This window comes from Myotis myotis, unplaced genomic scaffold, assembly GCF_014108235.1.
Source record: "Myotis myotis isolate mMyoMyo1 unplaced genomic scaffold, mMyoMyo1.p scaffold_m19_p_1, whole genome shotgun sequence".
In the NCBI taxonomy this organism is placed as follows: domain Eukaryota; kingdom Metazoa; phylum Chordata; class Mammalia; order Chiroptera; family Vespertilionidae; genus Myotis; species Myotis myotis.
In genome coordinates, this window is record NW_023416313.1 from 200,499,245 (window position 1) to 200,525,822 (window position 26,578).

General features: G+C 42.6%; 1 protein-coding gene across 2 annotated transcripts; it reads right to left on the reverse strand.

Annotated features, from left to right (window-relative positions):
- Window positions 1–1,164: 1,164 nt before the first annotated feature.
- MED6 (mediator complex subunit 6) lies at window positions 1,165–16,429 on the reverse strand. Of its 2 annotated transcripts, XM_036311494.1 has the most exons (8): window positions 16,170–16,423; window positions 11,732–11,891; window positions 10,354–10,445; window positions 7,998–8,080; window positions 7,718–7,826; window positions 3,469–3,584; window positions 2,631–2,658; window positions 1,165–1,572 (listed from the first exon to the last, which is right to left on the reverse strand). In XM_036311494.1, exons 1-8 carry the CDS (start codon window positions 16,189–16,191, stop codon window positions 1,442–1,444), a joined length of 741 nt encoding a protein of 246 aa, XP_036167387.1. In that variant the 5' UTR covers window positions 16,192–16,423; the 3' UTR covers window positions 1,165–1,441. The 2 variants fall into 2 exon arrangements, with proteins under 2 accessions (XP_036167387.1, XP_036167396.1); XM_036311503.1 differs by lacking the exon at window positions 3,469–3,584 and having other exon boundaries at window positions 16,170–16,429.
- Between the last annotated feature and the right edge of the window lie 10,149 nt (window positions 16,430–26,578).

The window sequence follows — 26,578 nt, forward strand, 5'->3', positions numbered from 1 at the left end:
ACCTCTGGTAAGATATGAATGAGGTCTACAGAGTAGTAATGGTATCATATCAGTTTACTTTTGATAACTGTACTATAGCTATGTAAGAGAATATCCTTGATTTTAGGAAATATACACAAAAGTACTTAAGGGAAATGGGTATCATGTCTGCAATTGACTCTCAATCCAAAAGTAAAAGGTGTGTGTAGGTGTGTATTATATATACACATACACATAGAGAGGAAAATAGCAACTGTCATCGAGAGTCTGAGATGGGGAGAGGACAGGAAAAGATTGAAGAATAAAACAAATATGGAAAAACGTTAACATATGAGGAGTTTTGGCAAAAGGCATATATATGTAGGAATCCTTTGTACTATTTTTACACTTTTCTGTAAGCCTGAAATTATGTCAAAATACAAAGCTAAAAGAAAAATCTTACACAATACAGAAAATCAGACATTTCATAAAAGCAAAAGTTAAACATGAGCAATTATTCAACCACTTAAAAAAATAAAAAAACATTTTTGTAGTAAATTCTGGAGGGGTTGGTATTTTCATATTTTGCTGAGTGACAACTGGTTCAAACCTTTTGAGAAAAAATAACTTGGCAATATGGACTAGGAGTAAAGTAAAGAATCTGGTGATTCTACCACTGGGACTCTATCCTAAGGAAATAAAGACTAAATATCAGAAAGTCGTTATAGACAAATGTAATCACAACAGCTTCATTTAAAATAATGCAAATTGGGAAAAACCTAAGTAGAACACAAGAAGAGTTTAAGAAAATGTATAATCACTCACAGGAATTATTTAATCATTAAAATAAATAATCTATAAAAACTAAGTAAACATGGAGACGTGCTTACAACAGACATAATAATGTGATAAAGTAAAATTATATGAACAGAATAATTACAAGTTTTGGTTTCTAAAATATTCATAGAAAAAAAAGACAAAGAAAACTCACAAAACTGTTAAAGGATTTGTAGGGTGATGGTATAGGCAAGTGAGTTTTTTCCCATTTCTTTACCATTCAAATTGTTAAGTAACTGAATTATTTTAATACTGAGAAATATGCAACTAAAAAAGAAACTAAACTTGTATTTACTGCTTTAATCCTTTGTGTTTACAAAATGCATCTGGAAATATTTCAGAGAGAGAAATAAGGGGGAAAAGTCATGATAAAGTAATTTAGACAAATACTTTAATTTGGTTTCAAACATATGTAAGCAGTACACATGTGAGTGAGGAGGCTGCTCAAGTCCGTGGGGGAAAGGTTACAAAAGATACATACAAATATCCATCTCAAAAGCATGAGGGTCCTTATATCCTTTCTTAAAGAGCAAGCACATTCTATATAAATGAGAGTTGTGACAAAGAATTTCAAAGTTCAAGAGCCTGTCACAGTATGAGGTATAATAATGGACAAGAAGTCTTACAATCTTCTCTTGTCCAATACTCACTGAAGTCTCATTCGTTTTTCAGGGGGACCTTTAGTGCTCACTGTCTGTTGGATGTTCTTTGTGGTCTCCTTCTCATCAGACTTCACAGTTTCTGGTGTAGGTTCTGCCTCTTTCTTTGTCTGATCCACTAGCCATCAAAAGGAGTTATTTTTTGGAGGGGGAGAAGGATAAAGGGATGAGATCAATTTAGACAACAGTCAATATGAACGGTTCAAACTCTTTCCAATTCATTTTAGAAGTGCTTATCTCAAGTTCTAAATTTAGCTGTTTCATCAGGCAGATGTATAAGAATCCATTTACAAGTCTAAAAACCTGATAACCCAAGCAAATTTGTGATACTAGACAAAAACACATGGCATTTAAATAAGATAGTATACATGATTATTCCATCCCAGTTCAATGGATAGGTCAATTATCTCTTTTCAATGATGAACCAGAAGACCTTTCTCCACACTGAAATTTGAACAATTTGAACCCCAAACCTCAAATCACCTCATCTTTTCCACACCTCCTCAATTCCTATTCTTCCCACTCTGATTCACCTTTTAAATCCTAACATCACTACCACAAAGGCATCATCTTGCCTGGCCAGCCTGGCTCAGTGGCTGAGTGTCCACCTATAAACCAGAAGGTCACAGCTCCATTCCCGGACAGGGCACATGCCCGAGTTTCAGGCTCAATCCCCAGTGTGGGGTGTGGAGGCAGCCGATCAATGATTCTCTCTCATCATTGATGTTTCTATCTCTCCCTCTCCTTCCCTCTCTGAAATCAATAAACATATATATTTAAAAAACAAAAACAAAAAAACCCCCCGGCTTTTGGCAGTTCAGCAAATCCCAAGGTTAGGAGTAACAAGCTACAATGAGAGAATCTAGAAAAGGGGTGATGAACGTACGGCCTCTGTCTATGTAAGTCCCAAGAAATCATTTGGGCATTAGGCATTAGGGGTGAGTTAATTAAATGTCTGACCAAATATAGCAGGCTAATTTTTAAGCTGATAATTTTGTATGGTCCTCAGATGATATTATAAATATCCAAATGACCCTTGACAGAAAAAAAGGTTCCTCACCCCTGATCTAGAAGGACCAAATGACAGTAGCTCATCTCATATGCTAAGTTGTTACTGAGTTAAACAGGCTGTTTGGTCTTATTTCAAGTTTAGCAAGAACATCAGATGAACCATACCTGGGACAGGCTTTTCTCCAGACTTTTGCTATAATTAAAAACAGAGAAAACAAAAGAGAGAGTGGGGAGAAGTAGAAGGAAACAGGCAAGTTAGCAAAGTTGTTTTTTTTTTTACTTCAAAATTCTTATTAAATTACACCTTCATTCAAATTACATTATAGATGACTACGTGAAGAGGAACCACTGTATGTATCATAAAAAGTAAATTTATCATTTTCTACTTCTTTTTCGCCTGTTTCAAAAAAGACAAATCTAAAACTAGAACAAGAGTCAAATATAAATAACCCTGAACACCTACAAAACCCTCTGTCTCTGCATCCAGGCTACATGATTTACAAATATCTGCTAAGTAGACTCCAATGGAAGAGAAAATGGAGCCTTTCAAGACTTTGGAGACTTATTTGCTTAGGGGATATGAGCTATGAAAAAAGTACAATGAAGTGTGGATGAACCATCTGACTTTTAAAGATGGTGGGTATGGGAAGTATAGAGGGAAAAGAAGTATTTTTCTATGAACATAAGGTTTCTGATGAGTACACTATTAAAAGGCAAACTGCAGCCCGTCACATCTGAAACAATTCTCAATTAAAAACAAATATACCAGGCTCTGACCAGGAAGCACAGTTGATTAGAGCGTCATCCCGACATGCCAAGGTTTGGAGTTCGATACCTGATCAGGGCACATACAGGAAGCAGCCAATGAATGCATAAATAAGAGGAACAGCAAATTGATGTTTCTCTCTCCCCCACACTTCCTCTCTCTCTCTAAAAATAACTTAAAAATAAAAATAAACATGCCAGGAAACAGTATCAAATTTACCACACATGTTCTCATTACCTGCACAAATTTGGGTGGAAATTTTTGTCTGAGGTCTAGTAGTAAAGCATCCACACGTTGCCTCTGGAAAATAGAGCTTGGTTCTTCTTTCCTTTTGGTTTTAGGTTTAACTTTTTCTGTTAAAATATGAAGTCCAAATCAAAATACTGCCCAGTTTGGTGTTTTATATTTTACAAATTTTTATCCACCATGAATATACTCAGACTTCATTATTTTTCATGGCTGCTAGTTAAAACATAATCTCCCAAACAAGTTAAACTGAGCATATACACAGAAGTATTCTAACTCTCCCTCTTAAATGAAGTTATTAACATTCTAGCATTTAAAAAGCTGATGTCACCCTGGCTGGTGTGGCTCAGTTGGATGGAGCATTGACCAGTGCACTGGTTCGATTCCCGGTCAGGGAACATGCCCAGGTTGCGGGCTCAATCCCTGACACGGGCGTGCAGGAGACAGCTGATCAATGGATTGATATTCCCTCTCACATGATGTTTCTCTCTCTCTCCCTCTCCCTTCCTCTCTCTCTAAAAATCAATAAAAGTATTTTAAAAATAAATAAATAAAAAGCTGATGTCTTTTAAAGATACTTTAGTTTTAACTTTGTCAAGTATATGATTGTCTAACCACTATGCATACACCTGAAACTAATACAAAATAGTATTGAATGTAAATTGTAATTGAAAAAAAAAAAAATTAGTATATAAGCATGGATAGAAAAAAGAATTTTAAAGCTAAAGTTTTCCATAATTACCGAAATCATAATCCAGATTATTTGTTTGAAATTATCCTGTGTATATTTTAAGTGTATTAAATGGTCTTTTCCCATGAATCCTAATAAGTGCAAATGAAAAATGCAACTTTCAAAAATTCCCCAAGTTACCATTCTCAATAATGAAGACTATAAATCACTGAAAAAAACCCAGGACAAACCAAACAGAAGGTCCTTAAGACAAGAAAGAAGTTACAAGAGAAATTCTGAAATTAATGACATAGAATTTCCCTTGGGAGGGATATATATTGGGAGACTATCTTTAAATGAAGGGTTCCAGATAAGTTTCACTCCAAACATTTCATTAGGGTAGGGGCAGAGAGCTCTTAGGAGAAGTTTATTTAACTAATGTAAACTTTCCTACATCTGATGTTGCAACCTGCAACTACTATTAAGAATAAATAAAACTGTATCTGAGATAAGCCTGGGGAGAGAAACCAAGATGGCGGCATAGGTAAACACTGGAAAGTGCTGCCTCCCACAACAACTTCAAAAATACAACGAAAAGACAAAACAGACATCATCCAGAACTACAGGAATGCTGGCTGAGTGGAAATTCTACAACTAGAAGGAAAGAGAAAAGCACCCTGAGACCCAGAGGAGCTGCAAAAGTAAAGTGCAGAGGTACGGAGGCTCGCGTGCGCATGTGCGCGCAGAAGGGGCTGGCACCTGAGGAAGCGGCTATCTTTTTGAATCGGGAGGGAGTCACAAGCTCCCGACTGCTCTGAACTCCGGTTCCGGGAAGTCTCTGGGGACCCAGGAGTCATACGGGGAGAAACTGGACTGTCTGGCAGCAGGCAGAACTCGGAACTTGAGGGCGGCTTTCCCTCAGATGTGCTTGCAGCGATTACCGGGACACTGAGACGCGTGGCCCATTAGGGCAGGGCTGAAGATGAGCCATAGCTGCTTGCTCCGCCCTTTGATTCCCTGAGACCCCGCCCCACCCAGGCTGTGGCAGAGGCTTTTGCATATGAATGCCCTGGCCCTTTGCAACCTGAAAATTACCTAACAAATTGCAGCTGGGCCAGACAGACCCAGAGCTTCCAAGAGAAGGCCCAAGGCCCCACAGCGGCTTGCATTGCTTCACAGCTGGGCCTCATCTGGGCACCTCCAAACTCCAAACAAAGGAAGGGGAATCTGCAGTTCTCTTCGTAGCCCCTGCTGGGTAACCTCAGGCAGAGGCTAAATTAGCACCTCCTTAGATCCAAGAGCCAGTGTACCCAGTGGTCAGAGTGGGACCATCCAGATTACAACTCCTCAGATCCATAAGGGACACACTCAGGGGGCAGGCTCAGTGAGCACCAAAGCCCCACTGAAGCAAGTCTTGCCCCAGAAGGGTGTCTTCAGCACAGAAGTTCTCCCACTGCAGACACAGCTGATTCTCACAGCCAATTGGCCTGGAAGTCAATTCCTCCCAGTGATCCTACAACAATCAAGGCATAACTACAACAATACTGTGCACAAAGCCCACAAGGGGGTACACCAAGAGTGTCCACCTAAGGTAACTGGGGAGTCTGAGCCACTGGGCTCTACAGGACACCTAGCACACAAAACCACTCTACCAACACAGGGAAGCATAAAAAATGCGGAGACAAAGAAACAAGTCACAATGACAGAAATGGAGGAAAGCAAACGACTGGATATAGAGTTCAAAACCACGTTTATAAGGTTTTTCAAGAACTTTCTAGAAACCGCCGATAAATTTAGTGAGACCCTGGAGGATACGAAAAAAGACCAACTAGAAATTAAGCATACACTGACTGAAATAAAGAATAATATACAGAGATCCAACAGCAGACAGGAGGATCCCAAGAATCAAGTCAAAGATTTGAAATACGAAGAAACAAAAAATACCCAACCAAAAAAGAAAAAAGAATCCAAAAATATGAAGATAGTGTAAGGAGCCTCTGGGACAACTTCAAGCGTACCAACATCAGAATTATAGGGGTGCCAGAAGAAGAGAGAGGGCAAGATATTGAAAACCTATTTGAAGAAATAATGACAGAAAACTTCCCCTACCTGGTGAAAGAAATAGACTTACAAGTCCAGGAAGCGCAGAGACCCCCAAACAAAAGGAATCCAAAGAGGACCACACCAAGACACATCATAATTAAAATTCCAAGAGCAAAAGACAAAGAGAGAATCTTAAAAGCAGCAAGAGAAAGACAGTCAGTTACCTACAAGGGAGTACCCATACAACTGTCAGCTGATTTCTCAACAGAAACCATGCAGGCCAGAAGAGAGTGGCAAGAAATATTCAAAGTGATGAATAGCAAGAACCTACAACCAAGATTACTTTATCCAGCAAAGCTATCATTCAGAACAGAAGGTCAGATAAAGAGCTTCACAGATAAGAAAAAGCTAAAGGAGTTCATCACCACCAAACCAGCATTATATGAAATGCTGAAAGGTATTCTTTAACAAGAGGAAGAAGAAAAAGGAACTCTTACCATTTGCCACAGCATGGATGGAACTGGAGAGCATTATGCTAAGTGAAATAAGCCAGTCAGAGAAGGATAAATACTACATGATCTCATTCATTTGTGGAATATAATGAACAACATAAACTGATGAACAAGGACTGATCCAGAGATGGAGAGGCATTGATTGGACTGTTGGGCCTTGGAGGGAAGGTAGGGGAGGGTGGGGGTAAAGGGGAAAGATCAACCAAAGGACTTATATGCAAGCATATAGGCCTAACCAATGGACACGGACAACGGGGGGGTGAGGGCATGAGTGGGGGGGGGGGGGGTAACGTGGGGATAAGGATACATATGTAATATCTTAATCAATAAAAAATATATTAAAAAACAAAAAAAAAACTGTATCTGAGAGACCATTCATGACACAAGCCTGAATTCTATTTAAAGGCTACTTTTCCATTAGTAATTTATGCTGAATTGCTATTTCTCAGAGAAGGAAATACAGACTATAGGTATTCTGCTATAGACACACTTCTAGTACTTAGGTAAAATATGGTGTAGAATGAGTAGCATACTAACAGCTACAGAAACTGGGGAACCTGGCATCACAACAGATGATAACATGGAAAAATAAAAAAACAGACTGGTCACCTGGGAATAAGGCTCTAAGAGCATCTCCCCTAGTTTTAAGACTGGGAGATTCAGGTTCGTGATTTCAAGATGACTCTATAGTTATGTAAACAAGAAATATCACCATTGCTCAGTCCTCATCATTGATTTTCTCTGCATGCTCCAAATATTTTAAAAACTTGAATCTACTTATCAAAGATTACCATTTACCTAACAATGAAATGTATATCTGTTCCTACGGGAAAGCTATTATTACCACATCTATTTATATAAATAGTAGCTGTGACAATGTCATAATCCTATGAAGAATCTTCCTAAGGGGAAGTAAAACACACCTAGAAATCATCAATAGCTGTTTACTTGAAGAAAACAGATTTATTCTCAGATACCAAAAAATGTTTTCAGAAGGTCTAGGTGTCCGACCTACCTTGCTCTTCATGATCTTTGAAGTGCCACCAATACCCTTTGGAAGGATGATATCGACAGTATGACATAGCTTCATCAAAAGCTGACTGAATGCCATGCACCGCAGTAAGCTTGTAGAAAGAAAATGAATTCCCAATTTCTCATTAATAATGCTCAAAACATTTTAATACCCTAATACCCAACACTTTATACTGACTTACACAAGCAGCTGTGTTTGATTCTTGAAAGCAAGGTCGCTCAAGTAAATGTTTTTAGTGTTTAAATAATGTGAAGACACTTACCACTCTAGAGTTTATAACTGATCCCAAGTCTGGTGCCTGGTAGATCACTCCAGCAATGATATAGTAATCAGCCAGTGGGATAACTAAAGCAGTAGAAGGGAAAAAACCATTTATGAATACAGCCATGTACACAAACTACTAAATAGATTTCTATAAAAAGAACAACTAAAAGTTGACATTTTCTCATATTAAAACTTAAGGCAGGCCGAAACCGGTTTGGCTCAGTGGATAGAGCGTCGGCCTGCGGACTGAGGGGTCCCAGGTTCGATTCTGGTCGGGGGCATGTGCCTGGGTTGCGGGCACATCCCCAGTGGGAGATGTGCAGGAGGCGGCTGATCGATGTTCCTCTCTCATCGATGTTTCTGACTCTCTATCTCTCTCCCTTCCTCTCTGTAAAAAATCAATAAAATATATTTAAAAAAAACAAAAAACAAAAAACTTAAGGCAGGGCCTGCCATGCAGGTGGCAGCTGATTGGTGATTTTCTCTCATCACTCATATTTCTCTCTCTCTCCCTCTCTTTCTCTCTGAAATCAATAAAAAATATATTTAAAAAGATTTCCTGTTTTCGTAAAGTTATATTATAAAAACAGCCACACCCATTCATTTACATTATTATCTACAGCTGCTAGTTGAATAGTTGTCACAGAAACCATGAGCCTCACACTCTAAAATATTTACTCTGTGGACCTTCCCAGAAAAAATTTTGTCAACTCTTGCCCTGGAGCAGTGAATCACCTGAGTATCCTGTTAAAATCAGATTCTTAATCAGTAGGCATAGTGCATTTCTAACAAGTTCCCAAGTGATCCAATGTTGCTGTCAGTCAACCACACTTTGGGGAATAAGACCTTACAGCAAGAGATTTACAGCCTAGCGTGAAGATAACAGATGTGCTGAGCTTGTCTCTGTGCTCCCGTCCTGAGTCCTAAGGAATAAAACAGCTGCTAGCGAGGCTGGTGCCACCTTGTATAGCTTCTATAACTTGAACCCTCTCACCATGGAACTCTTATCCATGGTCTTGCCTTTGTTCTAAGGTTCTCTTTTTTTTAAAATCCTCACCCGAGGATGTTTTCATTGATTTTAGAGAGGGGAAGGGAGAAACATCAATTGGTTGCCTCCTGTATACGTCCCAACCAGGATCAAACCCACAATCTAGGTATGTGCCCTGACCAGGAATCGAACCCACAACCTATCAGTGTACAGAATGATGTCCCAACCCATTTAGTCACATGGGCCAGGGCTAAGGTTCTTTTTCTCTGGACCAAAACTCTAGATTTTTAAACTAAATTTAAGTTCTTGATTCTAGAACTTCTTTAACAAGTCATTCTCTGGAATCAATACCAAGGTTGTTACTAAATGTCTTGATGAGGGATTTTAAAATTAGGAGATGTAGCTGGTCACCTTTGGAAGTAAGTGACTAATGCTATCATTCAAAATCAAATCTGCATTCTATACTCTTCAGTCTGATTTCTAAGGCAAGTTTTTGTGTGGTTAGATAAACCAGGTAAGACTTGTGGTTGAATGTGTCAATGAGGGTTTTCAACTGACCTTTTAAGAATTTGGTACAACTGCACTTACCATGTATTTTGTAACAGAATTAGACTCAGTGGTCTGAGATGAAAAGAAAGTTACTTGGAATGTTCGAGGCTCAGTTGGAATCCCAACACTTGTGCTCACAGGAAGACAAGGTTTCAATATAGCGAGTTGCTCTATTAGTGCTTGCAGAGCTGCCCCTGGGCATGCTGGGAGACCCCTGGTGTCCAAGCATGTGACTAGTGGAACTCCATTTGAAATGGTTCCTAAATGATAAAGCTATGTCTACCATACCAGCCTGCCTAGACAATTTGTACAAACAATATTATAGTGCAAACATGATTTCCTTCTAAGGCTCTGGAATTTTAGCAGGCATAAGAGGTCTACATGATTAGACCTCATTAAAAATCTGGACTCAGAGTCTCAAATGGAGTTTCCTGAGCAGACATACACACATGGAGCTGCATTTCACTGCTGGAGGGTATACTTGGTGTGGCCCCTCACAGAGAGGAAAGCATAGAAAGTTTACACCTGGACAGACAACTACAGATCCCACTTAATATGGCTTTTTCCCTTATTGATCTGGCTGGGTATTCTTACTGTGTTGCCCTAACAAAATTTACACATGACTAACTATATGCTGAGTCTGCTGAGTCCCCCTGGTAAAGCACTGAACATATATATGTTGTCTTGGGGATGCCCAAAAAAGAACCCAAGAAAACAAACAAACAAACCAATAAACAAAACCAACTGTATAGCTCAGAAAGTAAATAAATCATGGTGTTTTAAGAAAAAAATAATGCCTGAAGTTTACACATTTTACCTTGGGTAGGGGACTGCCGCTGTTGCTTTCGGATGATAAAAAGAATGGGCTCTTGAGCATGTAAAAGGATGTATTCCACTCCAACCATCTGACTGAATGAAAATAGAACACAGACATCCAGAGATCTATGAATGCCCTATAAACAATTCTGTAGAACATTCAAATTATTATATAAAATTATAACAACACTGTAAGTAGAATTAAAACTGCCTGTGTTTGATATTAAAACCTGGCTGTTTAATAAAATTGGCTATTTTCGAAGGTAATCACATACAGGTAAAGATTTGGTTTTTAAACAAAATGTACTTATAAAATTTCATGATGAACTTAAATTTTCATCATGAAAGTATACTGAAGAGCATGTTTCAAAAAAGACAACCAAGCCCAGCCGGTGTGGCTCAGTGGTTGAGCATCGACCTATGAACCAGGAGGTCATGATTTGATTCCCGGTCAGGACACATGCCCAGGTTGCAAACTCAATCCCCAGTGTGGGGTGTGCAGGAGGCAGATAATCAATGGTTCTCTCTCATCATTGATGTTTCTATCTCTCTCTCCCTCTCCCTTCCTCTCTGAAATCAATAAAAAAATATGTATTTTTTTAAAAAGGCAACCAAAATACCATGATGCTTCTTGACCTGGGAGATCTATAAATATATGTAAAATATAAAAGTATACATGGTGAAGGCTATTCATGTCTTGACTGTATATGTCAACTATATATTCTACCCAACTAGAAAATATCAAAAACCTTATTCTTGCCCCACTGCATTTTTTATCTGGCAGATTATGTTTAAAACAATAAGTTGTCTTAATAGTTATAAATATTTGTTTCTTCTGAACAACAGTTATTTAAAATACCACAGAAATTTAATTTCATGAATTCCCCCTAATGTTTGCTGACAGATTAAAAAACACACACACACACTTTATTACACAGTTGTTTCAGAAACTTTTATAACAGTAATAAATTCTTAACGTCCTAAGTCTGAAGAATCTTGCTTTGTATAAGTCTGTCTAAAATTTTTCGTCATACAAAGATAAATCTACTATACACCTACTAAAAACACTAAATTACATGTAGACAATAAGTATAGTTACTACGTTGAGAAAAACAGTTGCATTGCTCATCAGATCTACATTTAAACCTCATAGCTATAGTTTAATTGGACAGTAATGTATAAAGTTATTACAGTAAAGACTTCCTAAGCAACAAATGACTACTAATAATTCCTTTGCCAATCAAAACTTGTTATGAACCCAAACAAAACTCCAGTTCTTCCAAAACTTCTACTCCGTATTTCACGATCCACAGCTTGAAAGAACTGTTCACTGCAGAATCTCTAGTTGGCCAAGATGCTGCTTTCTTACAATAACTTACTTTAAGTGTTCTAATGTTAGTCTCTGCATTTTGACCACTTCATTATTACACGTTCTGTCGTAAAAAGGATTACTTCTTTCTGAAAAGTAATCTAGGACACTTCCACTGTTCAAAATGGGGATCCATGTACTGTCAACCCAAGAGATTCCCAGTAGATTATCTATAAGAAAGAAACAAAATAATAAAAGGTGAGAAAAGAGAAAAAAATCTAATCCTATAAATATTATGTATCTCATGTTGTAGGCACTATAAATAAAAGGAAGACATGGATCCTAACTTACATACTCTCAACAGTCTAACAGAAGAGACAAGTACACAAGAAAGCAATAACTCAAGTGCTATAATAAAAGTATGAATAAATGTGTTATGAGAGCACAGTGGAGGGAGCAGAATACCCTACCTGAGGAAACTGGAATGATTTTTTATGGGGTGAGGGTTTTAGCACTATCCTATCCTATATAATAAAAGGCTAATATGCAAATAAACCAAATGGTGGAACAACTGAACAACCAATCACTATGACCACCAGGTGGTGCGTGCTGACCACCAGAGGGCACGCGTGGAAGATGGCGGGCGTCGACAGCAGGCAGCAGAGAGCAGAACATGGTGTGTGTCGGCCGCAGCAGGATGGTGGAGCAGGTGAGCGGGGCGCCAGATCAAGGCAGGGCGCCAGTTGCTGTCATGGGGCAAGCCTCTGGTGGTTACTGAAAATTCTTTGCTCCCGCGCGCCGTCATCCTACCCGGTGCTCACACCTGCCTGGCGCTCACACCTACTGCCAGCGCTGGCCCTGCTTGCACCTGCTGCCAGTGCTGGAGCTACCACTTGCACCCGCTACTGGCACCTAGCGCTGATTACTCGACAATGTCAGTGGGTGCGAGCGGCAGCTGCTGGCCCTGATTGCCCCTGAGGGCTTCTCCACCTCCCCTTGCTCCTGGGGGGCAATCAGGGCAGCAGCTGCCACTTGCACCCACTGATGGCATTGGCCCTGCTTGCACCCGCTGCTGGCGCTAGCCCCAATTGCTCCACGCCGTCAGTGGGTGTGAGCAGGGCCGGCACCATCAACGTGTGGGAGCAGCGGCGGCAGGAGTGGGGCTGCCTGCAGACAGGGGACTGGGGGCCATCGTGGGAGGGGCTGAGTGGGGTTGCGGATAACGGGCCAACACCCACCCCTGTGTCTACCGCAGCCTTGAGGCCCACAGTTCCTTTCAAGGGGCATGAATTTGTGCACTGGGCCCCTAGTATGTTAAAGAATAGAGGATCAAGCTGGAAAAAGAGGAGCAAAAGCAATTCTAAGCAGAGAGAATGCATATACAAAGGTGAGAAAATATAAAAATATATTATGTTTCAATGATAATTTGATAAGATAGAGAAGTATAGGACTTAAAATTTAAAGAGATTTTTCAAAAAACTAGAAATCCTAAGTTTTTATATGTTGGCAACTAATTGAAAAGTTTTCAAACAACATGCATGCCAAAGAAAACACATCCAGAGTCACCAGTTTGCAACCTCCCAATTAGGGACCAAGAAATAAATTAGAAAGTTATTATGATAGATGAGATGATGCAAAAGTTAAAGGGCAAGTGAGAAGTACAATGTCCTTAATTACATGTCATACAATTTCATATTTTAGAACAGAATTAAATTTGAAAATTTTCAAAATGCACAAAGAAAAAAAAAGGCATGGTAAAATAGAGCTAGACATCTTTAATTAATGAGTTTTATTAGCTACTGGCTGCAATGATGCTTCACACCACTAACTATACTAAATCCCAATAGGTGTGAGTCAAGAACATTAAAATGCCTATAAATATTGGTTGAAGAAGGAACTATTAAAACCTCAACCTCTCCTATACTGTAATTGCTTCTGACATCTTTGAAGAAGTTAGACTTAACCCAAGGTGACAAGCAGTTCCGAGCAAAACGAATCAAATGAGAAAAAGTAAGTGTATAAAGGTAAAATGTGCTGTGTGCATTATAAAACCAAGGAAATAAGTAGATGAAGTATGTTAATGATCAAATAATCAGTAGAGACTATTAAGATGGTTCATCATAAATGGATCATGCCATAACCAAATATATAAAAAGCCAAAAAATAAAAAGACAGATTTCCTAATGAAAAACTAAGAGTGTTGGCCTGTGGCCTGAAGGGTCCCAGGTTTGATTCCGGTCAAGGGCATTTGTAGAAGAAAATTTTAGGTTTCTTTATCACTTACATAGTGGAAACTACGTATATTTGGTGTCATACTAAGTACACATTGACAATAAATTGTTAAAATATTACAGATCATTTCCAGAAAGAAAATAATCTATAGAAACAAATGAATGTTTAGTGACAATCCCCCCTACCAACAATTATGGAGAGTCAATCCATATGGGCATGAGGTGATGAGAACCTAGTGGAAGGCAATGGCAATGCATAGGAAGATAAGGAGCAATCCTCCAATTATCTCTCTGGCCTCATCTCTTCCCACCTCCTTGCTCCTTCTCTCTCAGCCATACCTGCCTCTATGCTGGTCCTCTAACACACCAGGCATGCTCCCACGTCAGAGCCTTTGCAAAGACTCTAACAAATCCAAATAAAAAGTAAAACAGTATGAAAGCCAAATATCTGAAAACAGTCTGAACTAAATGTTTCTTTTTTTATTTAGTAGCAAGGGTGCATGGCGACATGGTCCCCAAACAGCTCTCTAACAATCAGCAAGTGATAAAATTAGGCACCGAAAGTGCCTAACTTATATGAAAGACAAATACTTAAAAGTGTTTTTCAGAAATGCTGAAGATCACTGGACATTTTGAATAACTATAAAATGAGAATATATTTGTAATAAGCATGCTAGACTCCATCCACTTTGGTTAATATAGAAAAAGGGATCTCAAACATTTCCCTTTAAAAAATCAAGTATATATAGCCCTGGCCAGGTGGCTCAGTTGATTAGAGTGTTGTCCCCATACACTAAGGTTGCACATTAGACCACTGGTCAGGGCACATACAAGAATCAACCAATGAATGTGTAAGTAAGTGGCACAACAAATCTCGATCTCTCTTCTCTCTCTCTCAAATCAATAAAAATCAAGTATCTACGAAAACAACCCTCATGGAAATGATTTGAAGCATCTTGCAGTTAAGCATCTTGAGTGGTTTCTGTTTTTGTTAATCCTCACCAGAGGATACTGTTTTCCATTGGTTTTTAGAAATGAGTAGAAGGAGGGGCGGGGCGGGGGAAGAAACATCAATGTGAGAGAGAGACATCAATTTTGGCTGCTTCCCCCACCGCCCCCGACCAAGGCGGGGATCGGATCTGCAACCCGGGTATGTGCCCTTGACCGAAATGGAACCCGCGCCCCTTCCGTGCACCGGCGGATACTCCAACCACACTGAACCACACCGGCCAGGGCGATAGTTAAAACATTATTTGAGGAAAGCCCTTTTTCTTTCACCTGATTGGGGGGTGGGGAAGGGTTGAATCTCAGCTTGCACCCAGGTACAAAAACTCACACTTCCTTTAAGAAAGAGGACCACAACGTTTCGAGCGAGAACACATCCACCTGGAGCGTTTTCTGCAAGCGCAGGAAGTGTTGTGGAGACAGCGCCGCACGAAAAGGTAACGATCATGGCGGGCGCTCCGCGCTGAGTTTTTCCAGGATCCCTCCTCCCGGCCTGGGGGAACCCGGCCTGTTGGGAACCAGGTTCCCACGCCTCAGCTGTTCTTCAATCGCCCTTCCGGCTGGCTCCCTCGCGGGAATACCAGAGCACAACTTCTAGGCTTTTTTTGTTTGGTTCGGTTCGGTTTTCAAATTCACTGAAACGGGGTGTGGAGGTGGGCAGAGAAGAGGATGCATGTATAGCTTCATGCCTCCCGAGATCGCCAGCGACAGGGGCACGCGCCTCCCTGTATCTATTCACCGGTCGGCCAATATTTGAGTGCCTTGGCAGTTCAGCGGGAAAAAAGACACGACCCCTCCGTCACTGCTGGGTGTTTGACGGGAGGTACTGCAGACTCAAACATAAAACTTACAGAAGAAAATCTTCGGGGTTCAAGCTCAGGGGCGCCGGGGGCGCGATGTCAGAAAGAAAGCAGCCGCGACGCCAAGTCCCCAGGGGTGGACCGAGTCCCGCCGGCCGGTCACCCCAGCTCCCACCCTGCCCACAGGCCATCCCTTCACCGGCAGCCCCGACGTTCACCGCAGAAACATGCGTGTGAAACAGCACTGCGGTCTGAGGGCTCAACCCCAACCTTCCCAAGCCTTGGCTTCCACGCTTCTAAGAGACACCGCGAAGCGGGGAAAACCAGGCTACTTTTCGCCGGAGTGAGGCTTTGAGTCGTCCACAGAAAGAGCTGGGAGACATCACAAAGGAGCCTGACCCCTGCCCCGCGAGCTAGAGAGCCCCAAACCAGACCCGACCAGCAAGAAACGAAGGCTGACAGCACGGGTTACCTCGGATATCCACCGCCGCCATAATTCCAAAAGTGTTCGCGGTTCTCCTTCCGGCGCAGAGAAGACGTAACCACTATGACGACGGAAGCAGAGGGGTGCAGGTCCTCGGGACCCTGAGGAGAAATGCAGAGGGGAGGACAGTGCGGGACCCACGAGAGGGCAGGGAAGGGGAGGACGCCAGGAGCGCAGGGGAGCTGCTGGGAGGTGGACGGATAATTGTGCACTGGGGACAATTCCGAGAGGAGAGGGAAGCCGCTGGGAGGGGGGAGCGGGGGTGGGGGAGGGGTGGGGCTGGGAAGTGGAGGGGCGGGGCTTGGAGGTGGAGCAGGGCGGGAGGTGAGCGGCTGGGCTGGGAGTTGGGGCGGGAAGGGAAGGGGCGAGGCTGGGAGATGGAGCACAACAAGGGGGGTTGCTGGGAGGTGGAGAGGGGCGGGGTTGGGAGTGGCGAGGGGCGGGGCTTGGAGGTGGAGAGGGGCGGGGCTGGGATGTGGAGAGGGGCGGGGCTTGGAGGTGGAGAGGGGCGGGGCTGGGAGGAGGAGCGCGGCGGGAGAGGGAGAATTAGGAAAAGAGGAACCCTGCGGGAAGGGGAACGCCGCGCCGCGGCCAGTGAGGAAGGAGGCCCGGCATGCTAGTGAAAAAAAATGTTGGCGACTGAGCGAGTCCTGCCCAGGCCCACTATTGAGAGATTCGAATATTCGAGCTTACTTTCCTGTGATCGTTTTAAAAAACAAATGTTGATTATGCAGAGTTAGGGGTGGGAACATCTTCAAGTTAAAAAGCGCCCTCGGGTTTAGGAGCTACTGGCCATTTTCTACCCTCCCTTAAGGGTAGGGATGGGAAAGAACTTAGCTGAAAGAATTTGAAAGTCTTTAGCTTTTACTAGTATGTCACTTAAGTCCATTAAAAGTCTCAACCCGTTAAGTAAATGTATTAGATGCCTCTGAGGCAAAAATTTCACAAGACAGTGTTATGCCCAGAATTCAAGATCCCCAAGAAACCATGCCAGGGAGTCAGTCCGATGCAAAAGCAGAGGGTCCTTTATTGAGTTAGCTAACCCGACCCGGACCTCCAGTCGACGCAGCAACCGGAAACCGAGTGCCCCCCGTGAGAATAGTGAGGGGAGAGGAGCCGGCTGTGGGCCCTGCCGATTGGCCAGGCGCAAGTCGGGTCTTGTTAAATCCTGGGCGTGGCCAGCAGGGGCCTGGGCTCGGGAAGAAGGCACTTTTCTGAGCGAATGGCCTCTGCCCCATCATTCCCCCCTTGTCTTGGAACTTCCGGCTCAATCATGAGACGGACTGCACTTCTATTTCACTGTCGCTAGGGGCCCGTAGTGAGTTCACAGAACTATCAACTGAACTATTTTATACACTTAACAAATGGTCCGGTGGAAGGGAAAGAAACCATTTTAGCTTTAACAACTTCTATTGAAATAGGATTTTTCTTCTTAAAATTCCTCCATGGCTATTAAAAAGCCAAATAAAGATTAATTTATTTACTGTCCTGATGTTTGCATAAACACAACAAGAATGGTAACTGACTACCTTTGCTGGAATTTCATGGTTGAACCTTAATGTGCCCCGTAGGGCCAGGAAGCCAAGCCATCCAGCTGCCATCAGGCCTGCCTGCAGTATCTGCTGAGTTAGGTGAATCTCTCACCTGTAGCAACTCCACCTGAGCCCATGCTCCAGGCTTTAAGGCCCATCTCAGTAGCCCTCCTACTCGTTGCGGCCCAGAGTGTGAGGGGGTTCTGCAGGGATGCAGAGGCATCTTTACTGCTCCCCTTCTACTCTTACCAACCGCCAGTGATGGTAGGGCATGGGCCTGACGCTCCAGCGCCAGCTGTCTTCAGGGCTCCCAGGCAGGATACCAGGCTTTCTTCGTGGCATTCTTAGTGGCTTCAAGTCTTTAGAGCTCAGATAGGGCTCTTTAAAACATGATACTCCAGTCAAAGTTTTCCGTTAATAAAACCACTACTAGGCACCAGTCTTACTGAATCTATGCAAAGAAACGTACTTACTTAGCATTGCCAGATTTTGGAGGAATTACATAAGGAGAAAAACATACTGATTTACTCTAAGATTTTCTGACTTTCCTTGCTAATTTCTTTTCATGGATTTAAAACAAAACAGTAATTGTTGGTCCATGCCTCGGACTTTCTAGTCTAAACAGGCTTTTTCCAGCTTTACTACCCCTGACATGGGCATGGTGACTCAGGCCTACAAGACAGTATTACAGGCTGTCAACTGTTAGCTGTCTCTCAACAGAGACCAAAACCTGATGGGCACCCTTCCCTGCCCAGTTGGGCACTTGTCCTCTTGGCAGCTAGACACCCTTTACTTTTGGGGGTCACCCCACACAGCTCCCTTCCAGGACAGCCAACATACATTCAAACCTGCCAAAGGTCAATATAACATATCAATACAATAAAACATGATACTAGACATGTGATCCTATGAATTGTCCTTGTCATTTTGGAGCCGTGTCCATGAAGGCGCAGGCATTATCTAAATCTATTTAATGTTACCAGCATCACGCAGGTCGAGAACGCCGTAGCTTGAGCTTGAGCGGGTTGCGTGGATCTCGATCGACGCTCTATTTGGTGATGAAGTCTTTCCGGATGGACCCAGGTCGTGACGCCGTCTACCTTGAGAGCGGTGGGGGTCTTCAGCACCACACCCTTCCAACGTGGCTCTAGGGTCTCCCAGCAGTACCTTCTGATGTAGACCCAATCTCCTGGTCTGTGCTGATGAGGAGTTGGGGTTGGGCTGGTCCCATAGATGGCGCGGAGGCGCGACCAAATGTCCTCGTGCGCCCTCTGGAGCCCTCTCAAGGAAAGAGTCCTCCTCTCTTGGAGAACTTCAAAGTCCTGATGGAACCCTGTTTATCAGTTACAGGGCTCTGCTTTCTTGTCTTTCTACCAGTTCCCTTTTTGGCAGAGCAGCAACCAGGCCTCTTTCAAGGGAGTGTGCTGGAAGTGGGTATCAGCCCCTCCTTTGCTAGCAGCAACAGGTACTAAACCCTTTCAGTACATTAGACCAGCTTCATTCCCGCCCACCTTTACAGATTCTAAGGCCCATTGTTTTCCTTTAACCAGCAAGCTAAATGACACTGGCCTGCATTATTTAATTCAGCACAGGCAGGGGGAAGGGCCCATGGAATCTCTGCCCTGAGGAACTGTGAGCCCCACCCTTAAATGTCCCAATCAGATTAGAAAAGCCACAAATACCTTTTAAATCTACCCCAGAATTCCAAAATCCCAACCTAGCACAGAATATACTTCCACATTTATATGAACAAATAATTATACCCAAGTAGACATACAAACATCAAATAAACATTTACACCCTTTTAGTGAACAAGTACCTTTACAGTCTTGGGATCTTGAGCAGACAGGAACAGATGTGGAGGCCTCCCTTTCTCACATCCTAGGACAGGACTTTTGACCTATGTCTCATCCAGATAGAAACGGTCCACATTTATACCACAAAATACCAACAAATCAGTTTCAGTTGTGTAGCCAGTTCGAGTTTTGACTTCTCTCTGGAAGTCTCAGAGATGGTGAATGCCATCTAGAAGCCATTAATCCATTCACACAATCCCCCAAAAGTTAAAGAGGAAGGAAAGAATCATTCAATGTAAACCAAGGCCAGAAGTACCCTCTGACGTTTCAGGGGTACCAAGGAAAGAGAAGTTAGGCCACGTTCAGCCCTTCTCACAATTCACCATTAGTGACCAGTCCCAGCTCACTGGTCTACCATCCATTTAACATTTCTTTTTCCTCCTATCACACCAAGGCCATGCTTTCCAGGTAGCTAGAACTTTTAGCCTTAATTTTTAGGTGATTAGCACTAGTTAAACAATTTTAAACAACAAAGATACATATTTAAGTAAACACATTATCTAGAACCTAGGTTAAACTTAGGCATATCCTGGGTCTCCCAAACACTGAGTTGGCAAGGTAACTGGAGCCCTTTAAGATCAGTATGAAACCACAGTTTCTACCTGAAATCCTTTTAAAGACTTTGACATAACCTTTAATTGTCCTTAGTTTAAGGAAAGCAGGGTTTTCTAGATTTTTCATGAGGCAAATTACTTTTTACTTTCAAGCGGCTCTGGAGAACCACATTCGAGCCTTGCAAGACAGGTTTTTGGCCTCCCTGGTCTTTTCAGATGTAAATTGACGACATTCTTTAAGATTTTCCTGCAGGCAGGAGGCGACTATCTCCTCCCTCCATTAAGAAAAGCTTTCTTAATTAACAAAGGACCAGTTTTTGTGTTTTTTTTTTTTTTCCCTCTTTGGAAAAACTGTTCTTTATTATGGGTTAGGCTTGGGATTTATCCTGCACATTTGAAAAGAGACGCTAGCCCAAAACCCTATCCAAAATCGGACGGTGCGCACATTAGTTTTAAGCCAGCTTTTCTCCTTACACGTGCATAGAAATCCCAGACGCATTTACTTGGGGAGGGGGTGACCTGTTTACACAGACCCTCACTCAGGCGGCCGCCCTACCGCCACACAAAGGAGGGGGGAGGGCAGTCCCCCTCCCTCCACACTCACACACTTTCACCAGACATTTATTCAGTTTAAACAATCCATTCAATTCCTAACAACTTCCCCATTCCTGAGGGAGCTCTAAAGCCTCCCCCAATCTCCTTGAAATTATTAATCCAGCAAGTCCACAAAATAAAACGGAAACACAAACAACTAAAGGGCCCAAAAAAGTACAGCCTTCCAACTCCATGGAAGCAAAAACCGAAAGCTAGACGATGGCTGCGCGCCAACCAGCAGGAGCGACCCGCCTTTTCTCAGATTGAGGGGTTCCTACAGACCTTCCGACTCCGCGGAAGCAAATTTTCCCCTCTTCAGATGGAGGATCGGAGAGCTCCCCTACTCCTCCTGCCTGTCTCAGATTAAGGGGTTTCCTACAGACCTTCCGACTCCGCGGAAGCAAAGCTATACCCCTTCAGATGGAGGACCAGGGCGTCCCCCGGCTCCTCCCGCCTATTGATCCTGTGCATCCACTCAGATCATTATTACAGGCATTTACAGGCATTTACAGATTTCAGAAGTGAGCTCACACCGGATAGATACAAAACAAAACACACGACACAAACAAAAGACCTACCGCGGTCAGTCAGGCCCTCCGGACTGGGAGTCCCTCCTCATGGTGTTGGGGATCCCGGACGAGCCCCCAAAATGTTATGCCCAGAATTCAAGATCCCCAAGAAACCATGCCAGGGAGTCAGTCCGATGCAAAAGCAGAGGGTCCTTTATTGAGTTAGCTAACCCGACCCGGACCTCCAGTCGACGCAGCAACCGGAAACCGAGTGCCCCCCGTGAGAATAGTGAGGGGAGAGGAGCCGGCTGTGGGCCCTGCCGATTGGCCAGGCGCAAGTCGGGTCTTGTTAAATCCTGGGCGTGGCCAGCAGGGGCCTGGGCTCGGGAAGAAGGCACTTTTCTGAGCGAATGGCCTCTGCCCCATCAACAGGAAATGTTTCAGAAGTAAAATATTAACAAAAGTAAAAGAAAGGGGAAAACCCTGGCCCTATGTAAGGACCTTGTATCTGCATGCCAGGTCATCGGGGGTAGGTCGCAAGATGCCAGAGAGGGAATAATTCTGTGGTAAGGGAAGCCGTAGAAAGATTCTCAAGCTCCAGCGAGGCCCCATAAAAAGCAAAATCATATGTCTACAAGCAAGACAAATACTTAGAAGAGAACCCCAAAATCTGAAGGTATGAGAAGCGGGTGCCTACATCTCCAAAATTTAGGTACTGTGAAGGCTCCCCCAGAATTTAACCACAACCCAGGGGCAAGAGGAGAGCATCATGAACTTACTGGTATTCCCCAACTCATAGACTGGAAATCCAAATTTTAAAAATCTAGGTGAAATAAAATTATATTGCTTTGTTGCACTTCAATTTTTGAACTGGAATTTCATACCCGAGATGGGATGGGATGTATATAATAAATGCCCCAAGAAAGTATGGAGAAAATTTTCAGGGGGGCTTTGGGGGGTAGTGGTACAGAGGGCATTTCAAAAAGGGGGAACATCATGTCCGATACACAGACATGTAAAACATCAAGATTTTGATTTTGTTTTCTTATGTTTTTATTAGGAGAAAAGGAGATTAGGAAGAAAAACAATAGAACAAGGATTTGTAGGTAATAAAATACATGGTGAACATCCGAAGCCAGACCTGGAAGCTCAGCCTTTAACTTACAGGCAGTGGGAGAAACGTGATTGGCCTTCCATTTTAGAAAGACTATTCAAGGAGAATGAGTTAGAGGCATTTATACAACTCAAACAGGGAGTCAGTTTAGGAGACTTACAAACTAAATGATGTCTATACTCATACAAAGGCAGTGATAACTGAGGGAAGAGAAAGGATTACAGACATTTAGGAGATAGCATCAAAAGGGAATTAGTGACTAGTACAGTGGTTCTCAACCTTCTGGCCCTTTAAATACAGTTCCTCATGTTGTCACCCAACCATAAAATTATTTTCGTTGCTACTTCATAACTGTAATGTTGCTACTATTATGAATCGTAATGTAAATATCTGATACGTAGGATGGTCTTAGGCGACCCCTGTGAAAGGGTCGTTCCACCGCCAAAGGGGTCGCGACCCACAGGTTGAGAACCGCTGGACTGACTAATAGATGAGCCTAAGGAGGGAGAGAATGGAAATAAAACATGATTCCCAAGATACTGATTTATAAAACTAAGTGCTATTAATCAGATTAGGAATAACAAATAAGTGAGTAAGGGCGGGGGGGGGCACGGTAATAATTTAAACATGTCCACGTTGTGCATGAAGTGTCTTCAGGACACTCTGTGCATTAGGATTTCTCAGCCTTTGCACTATTGACATTTTGGGCCAGATAATTCTTTTTTTAAATATATTTTTATTGATTTCAGAGAGGAAGGGAGAGGGAGAGAGAGATAGAAGCACCAATGATGAGGTAGAATCATTGATCAGCTGTCTCCTGCACATCCTCTATTGGGGATTGAGCCTGCAACCCAGGCATGTGCCCTTGACCAGAATGGAACCTGGACCTTTCAGTCCGCAGGCGGATGCTCTATCCACTGTGCCAGATAATTCTTTCCTGGAGGTATGGGAAGCTGCCCTTTACATTATAGGATGTTTAGCAGCATCCCTGGCTTCTATCCACTAGATGCCATTAGCAGCCTTCCTCTCCGTTTTGACAACCAGAAATATCCCCAGACATTGCTAAATACCCCCCACCCCAGGCAGTGGGAGCAAAACTACCCTCAGTTTGATAACCACTACTGTACACAGGTATCTACAGGAGTGTGCAATCAAAGCAGAAGAGTATCAGGAAGAGAGGTGTACTCAACAGTGTCAAGTAGACAAGTGGAGTAGGGGCTAGGATGCAGGCATTGGATTGGGTAAGTAGAAGGCCTCAAACAAGAATAGTTTCTGTGGGATGGTCGGGGCAGAAGCTAGAGGAGAGTATATGTTCAGGAGTAAAGGGAAATGGCCTTGGCTATATAGACTGTGCTTTCAGGAAGCTTGGCTGAGAGGGAAGGCTAGGCAGAGTTAGAGCCACTACCTGGACGTTGTACAGAAATAATGATAGGAAAATGTGGACATGTTGATAGGCTAAGGTGAAAGACCCAGCTGAGAAGATCTATTTGTCTTCAGTTAGTTCATTCCTTCATTCAGTTGGTCACCAATTATTTCATACCTACTAGATGTTTTGCTTAGCTCTATCAGCGGTTCTCAGCCTGTGGGTCGCGACCCCTGAAAATACATCCTGCATATCAGATATTTACATTACGATTCATAACAGTAGTGAAATTACAGTTATGAAGTAGCAATGAAAATAATTTTATGGTTGGGGATCACCACAACATGAGGAACTGCATTAAAGGGTCGTGGCATTAGGAAGGTTGAGAACCACTGCTAGTTGGATAGAGGATAAAGTTGTCAACAAAGCAAGCCTCTGGCCTTAAGCAGCCAACAGGTCTGATGGAACAGACAGATAATAAACAAGTAAACAAAGATGAGTAAGATAGATTATGATACAAAAATGGGGGGAGGATGAGATAGGAAATAGCTGGAGGAAGCTACTTTGGGTAGGATGGTCAGGACAGACCTCTCTGAGGAGGTGCTATATCTGAGCTGAGACCTGAAAGATGAGCCTGAACCAGCCACACAAAGAGCTGGGGTACAAGCTTTCCACGCAGAGGAAACCGCAGACCCAGTGGTGGGAAAAGGTTGGTCTGAGAACCAGAAGAAGGCCAATATAAAGAAACTGGATCATGTAGGTGAAGGAGGAATGGAGAGGAGAGACTGGGAATGTAGGCAGGGGCCAGATAGAGGGCTTTGTAAATAATTTCATATTCAAAAAAATGAGAAGCTATTATAGATTTTAAGGAATGGAATGCCACAAAGGTATTAGTTCTAATCAAAATTTTGTTTAGGAATGTCAAAAATATTTGCTGTTTATTGAACCACTTGCTATGCCTCAGGAGGCACTGTGCTAAGTGAGCACTTTGATGAATTATCTAAATTTTCTCTCACAATTTTCTGGGGCAGAAGCGATTACTCCCATTTTGCAAATGAGACTGTGGCAGATGAGCTAGCTGCTCTCAAACTTATCTACTTGAGTACAAAGCGAATCTACATTTTCCATTCCCCTCACATCTAGATGGAGCCACATAGCTAGTTCTCCTCAATGGAATATGAATGGAAGTGATGAGTTTTATCTCCAGGCCAAGGTGGTTAAAAACATTGGTCTCTCTCTCTCTCTCTCTCTCTCTCTCTCTCTCTCTCTCTCTCTCTCTCATCTCTCGTCTCTCCATCCACCAGCCAGATCTTTCTTACTAGTGAAAGAGTCCTTAAAGCCATACATTGAAAATGGGAGGGAGCTGGGGTCTCTGAATGGCTGGCCACAGCTGGTAAGCCACCCTGCTGACCTCCATTGGCCCTTGACAAAAGCAGGAAATAAGGTTTTATTGGGTTAAACCAAACACACAAACACACAGAACAAAATGTTTACTATGTACTATCTCTTCTATAAAAGTCAGTAATGCTGGTTAATCTACTCCCTTCTCTATAGATATGCTAAAATTTTACACCTGCCTCCCTTATGTACATTGCGTGCTTTGTGATTTGGGGACTTATCTCATTTGATATGCAAGTATGAGAATACAAATGAAAGAGAAAAATAAGAAGCTCTTCAATAAAGGGGTGGGAATGACTTACGATTAGTTAAAGGAAATGATGCTTCTGGGTGATTGATAATGCACTATAGTCGTCTTCCTCCATGTGGTCACCATCCAGATAAACAGCTTTTCCTCAAGTAATTTTTTAAAAATACATTTTTATTGATTTTTAGAGATAGAGGAAGGGAGAGGGAAAGGGAGATAGAAACATCGATGAGAGAGGAAGTCATCAATTGGCTGCCTCCTGCATGGCCCCTACTGGGGATCGAGCCCACAACCTGGGTCCTAACCGGGAATTGAACTAGTGACCTTTTGTTTCCTGGATCAATGCTCAACCACTGAACCATACCAGTCAGGCCGTCAAGTAATTTTTTTAAGTACTTGGCACACTGCTCTTCATCATGTCATATCATCCCACTTTATATATGTATATATAATATTTTTTATTGATTTCAGAGAGAGGAAGGGAGAGGGAGAGAGAGAAACATCAATGATGAGAGAGAATCATTGATCAGCTGCCTCCTGCTTACCCGACACTGGGGATGGAGCCTGCAGCCCGGGCATGTGCCCTGACTGGGAATTGAACCCTGACCTCCTGATTCATGGGTCGATGCTCAACCACTGAGCCATACCAGCCAGGCACTGTCCCACTTCTTTACATACAGAAATATGTGTCCTTCCTTATAGGAATACCTGTATGATTTCAGGGCCTGAATTCAGACTGTTCTAAAGTGACAATCCCAACAAACCTTGGGAAGAGGGGTGGCTGTGGTATTACTTTGGAATTCTGCTGGTAAGTCTTGCTTTACTCTTAGGGACTTCAAATGGAGAGTTAAGTAGTTCCCTAAATGAGATCACAGGAAAAAAGTAATAATTCTTAGACCTTATTAGTAATAAAACTATTCGTAGTACATATTCTCATATTATCTTTTTAAAAATATATACATATTTTATTGATTTTTTACAGAGAGGAAGGGAGAGGGATAGAGAGTTAGAAACATCAATCAGCTGCCTCCTGCACACTCCCTACTGGGGATGTGCCCACAACCAAGGTACATGCCTTTGACCAGAATCGAACCTGGGACCCTTGAGTCCAAAGGCCGACACTCTATCCATTGAGCCAAACTGGTTAGGGCTCTCATATTATCTTTTTAATATAGACTATATATGCACATATATCCCATTTTTAGTCATTGCTTTTCTTCTCTTTTCATA

Coding starts and splice junctions, on each gene's coding strand:
- MED6 (XM_036311494.1), bottom strand. CDS start 16,191: ATGGCGGCGGTGGATATCCGAG. Junction 3,585..7,717: donor CAAAGATCATGAAGAGCAAG/GTAGGTCGGACA, acceptor ATATTTTAACAG/AAAAAGTTAAACCTAAAACC. Junction 1,573..2,630: donor TGGAGAAAAGCCTGTCCCAG/GTATGGTTCATC, acceptor TTTGATGGCTAG/TGGATCAGACAAAGAAAGAG.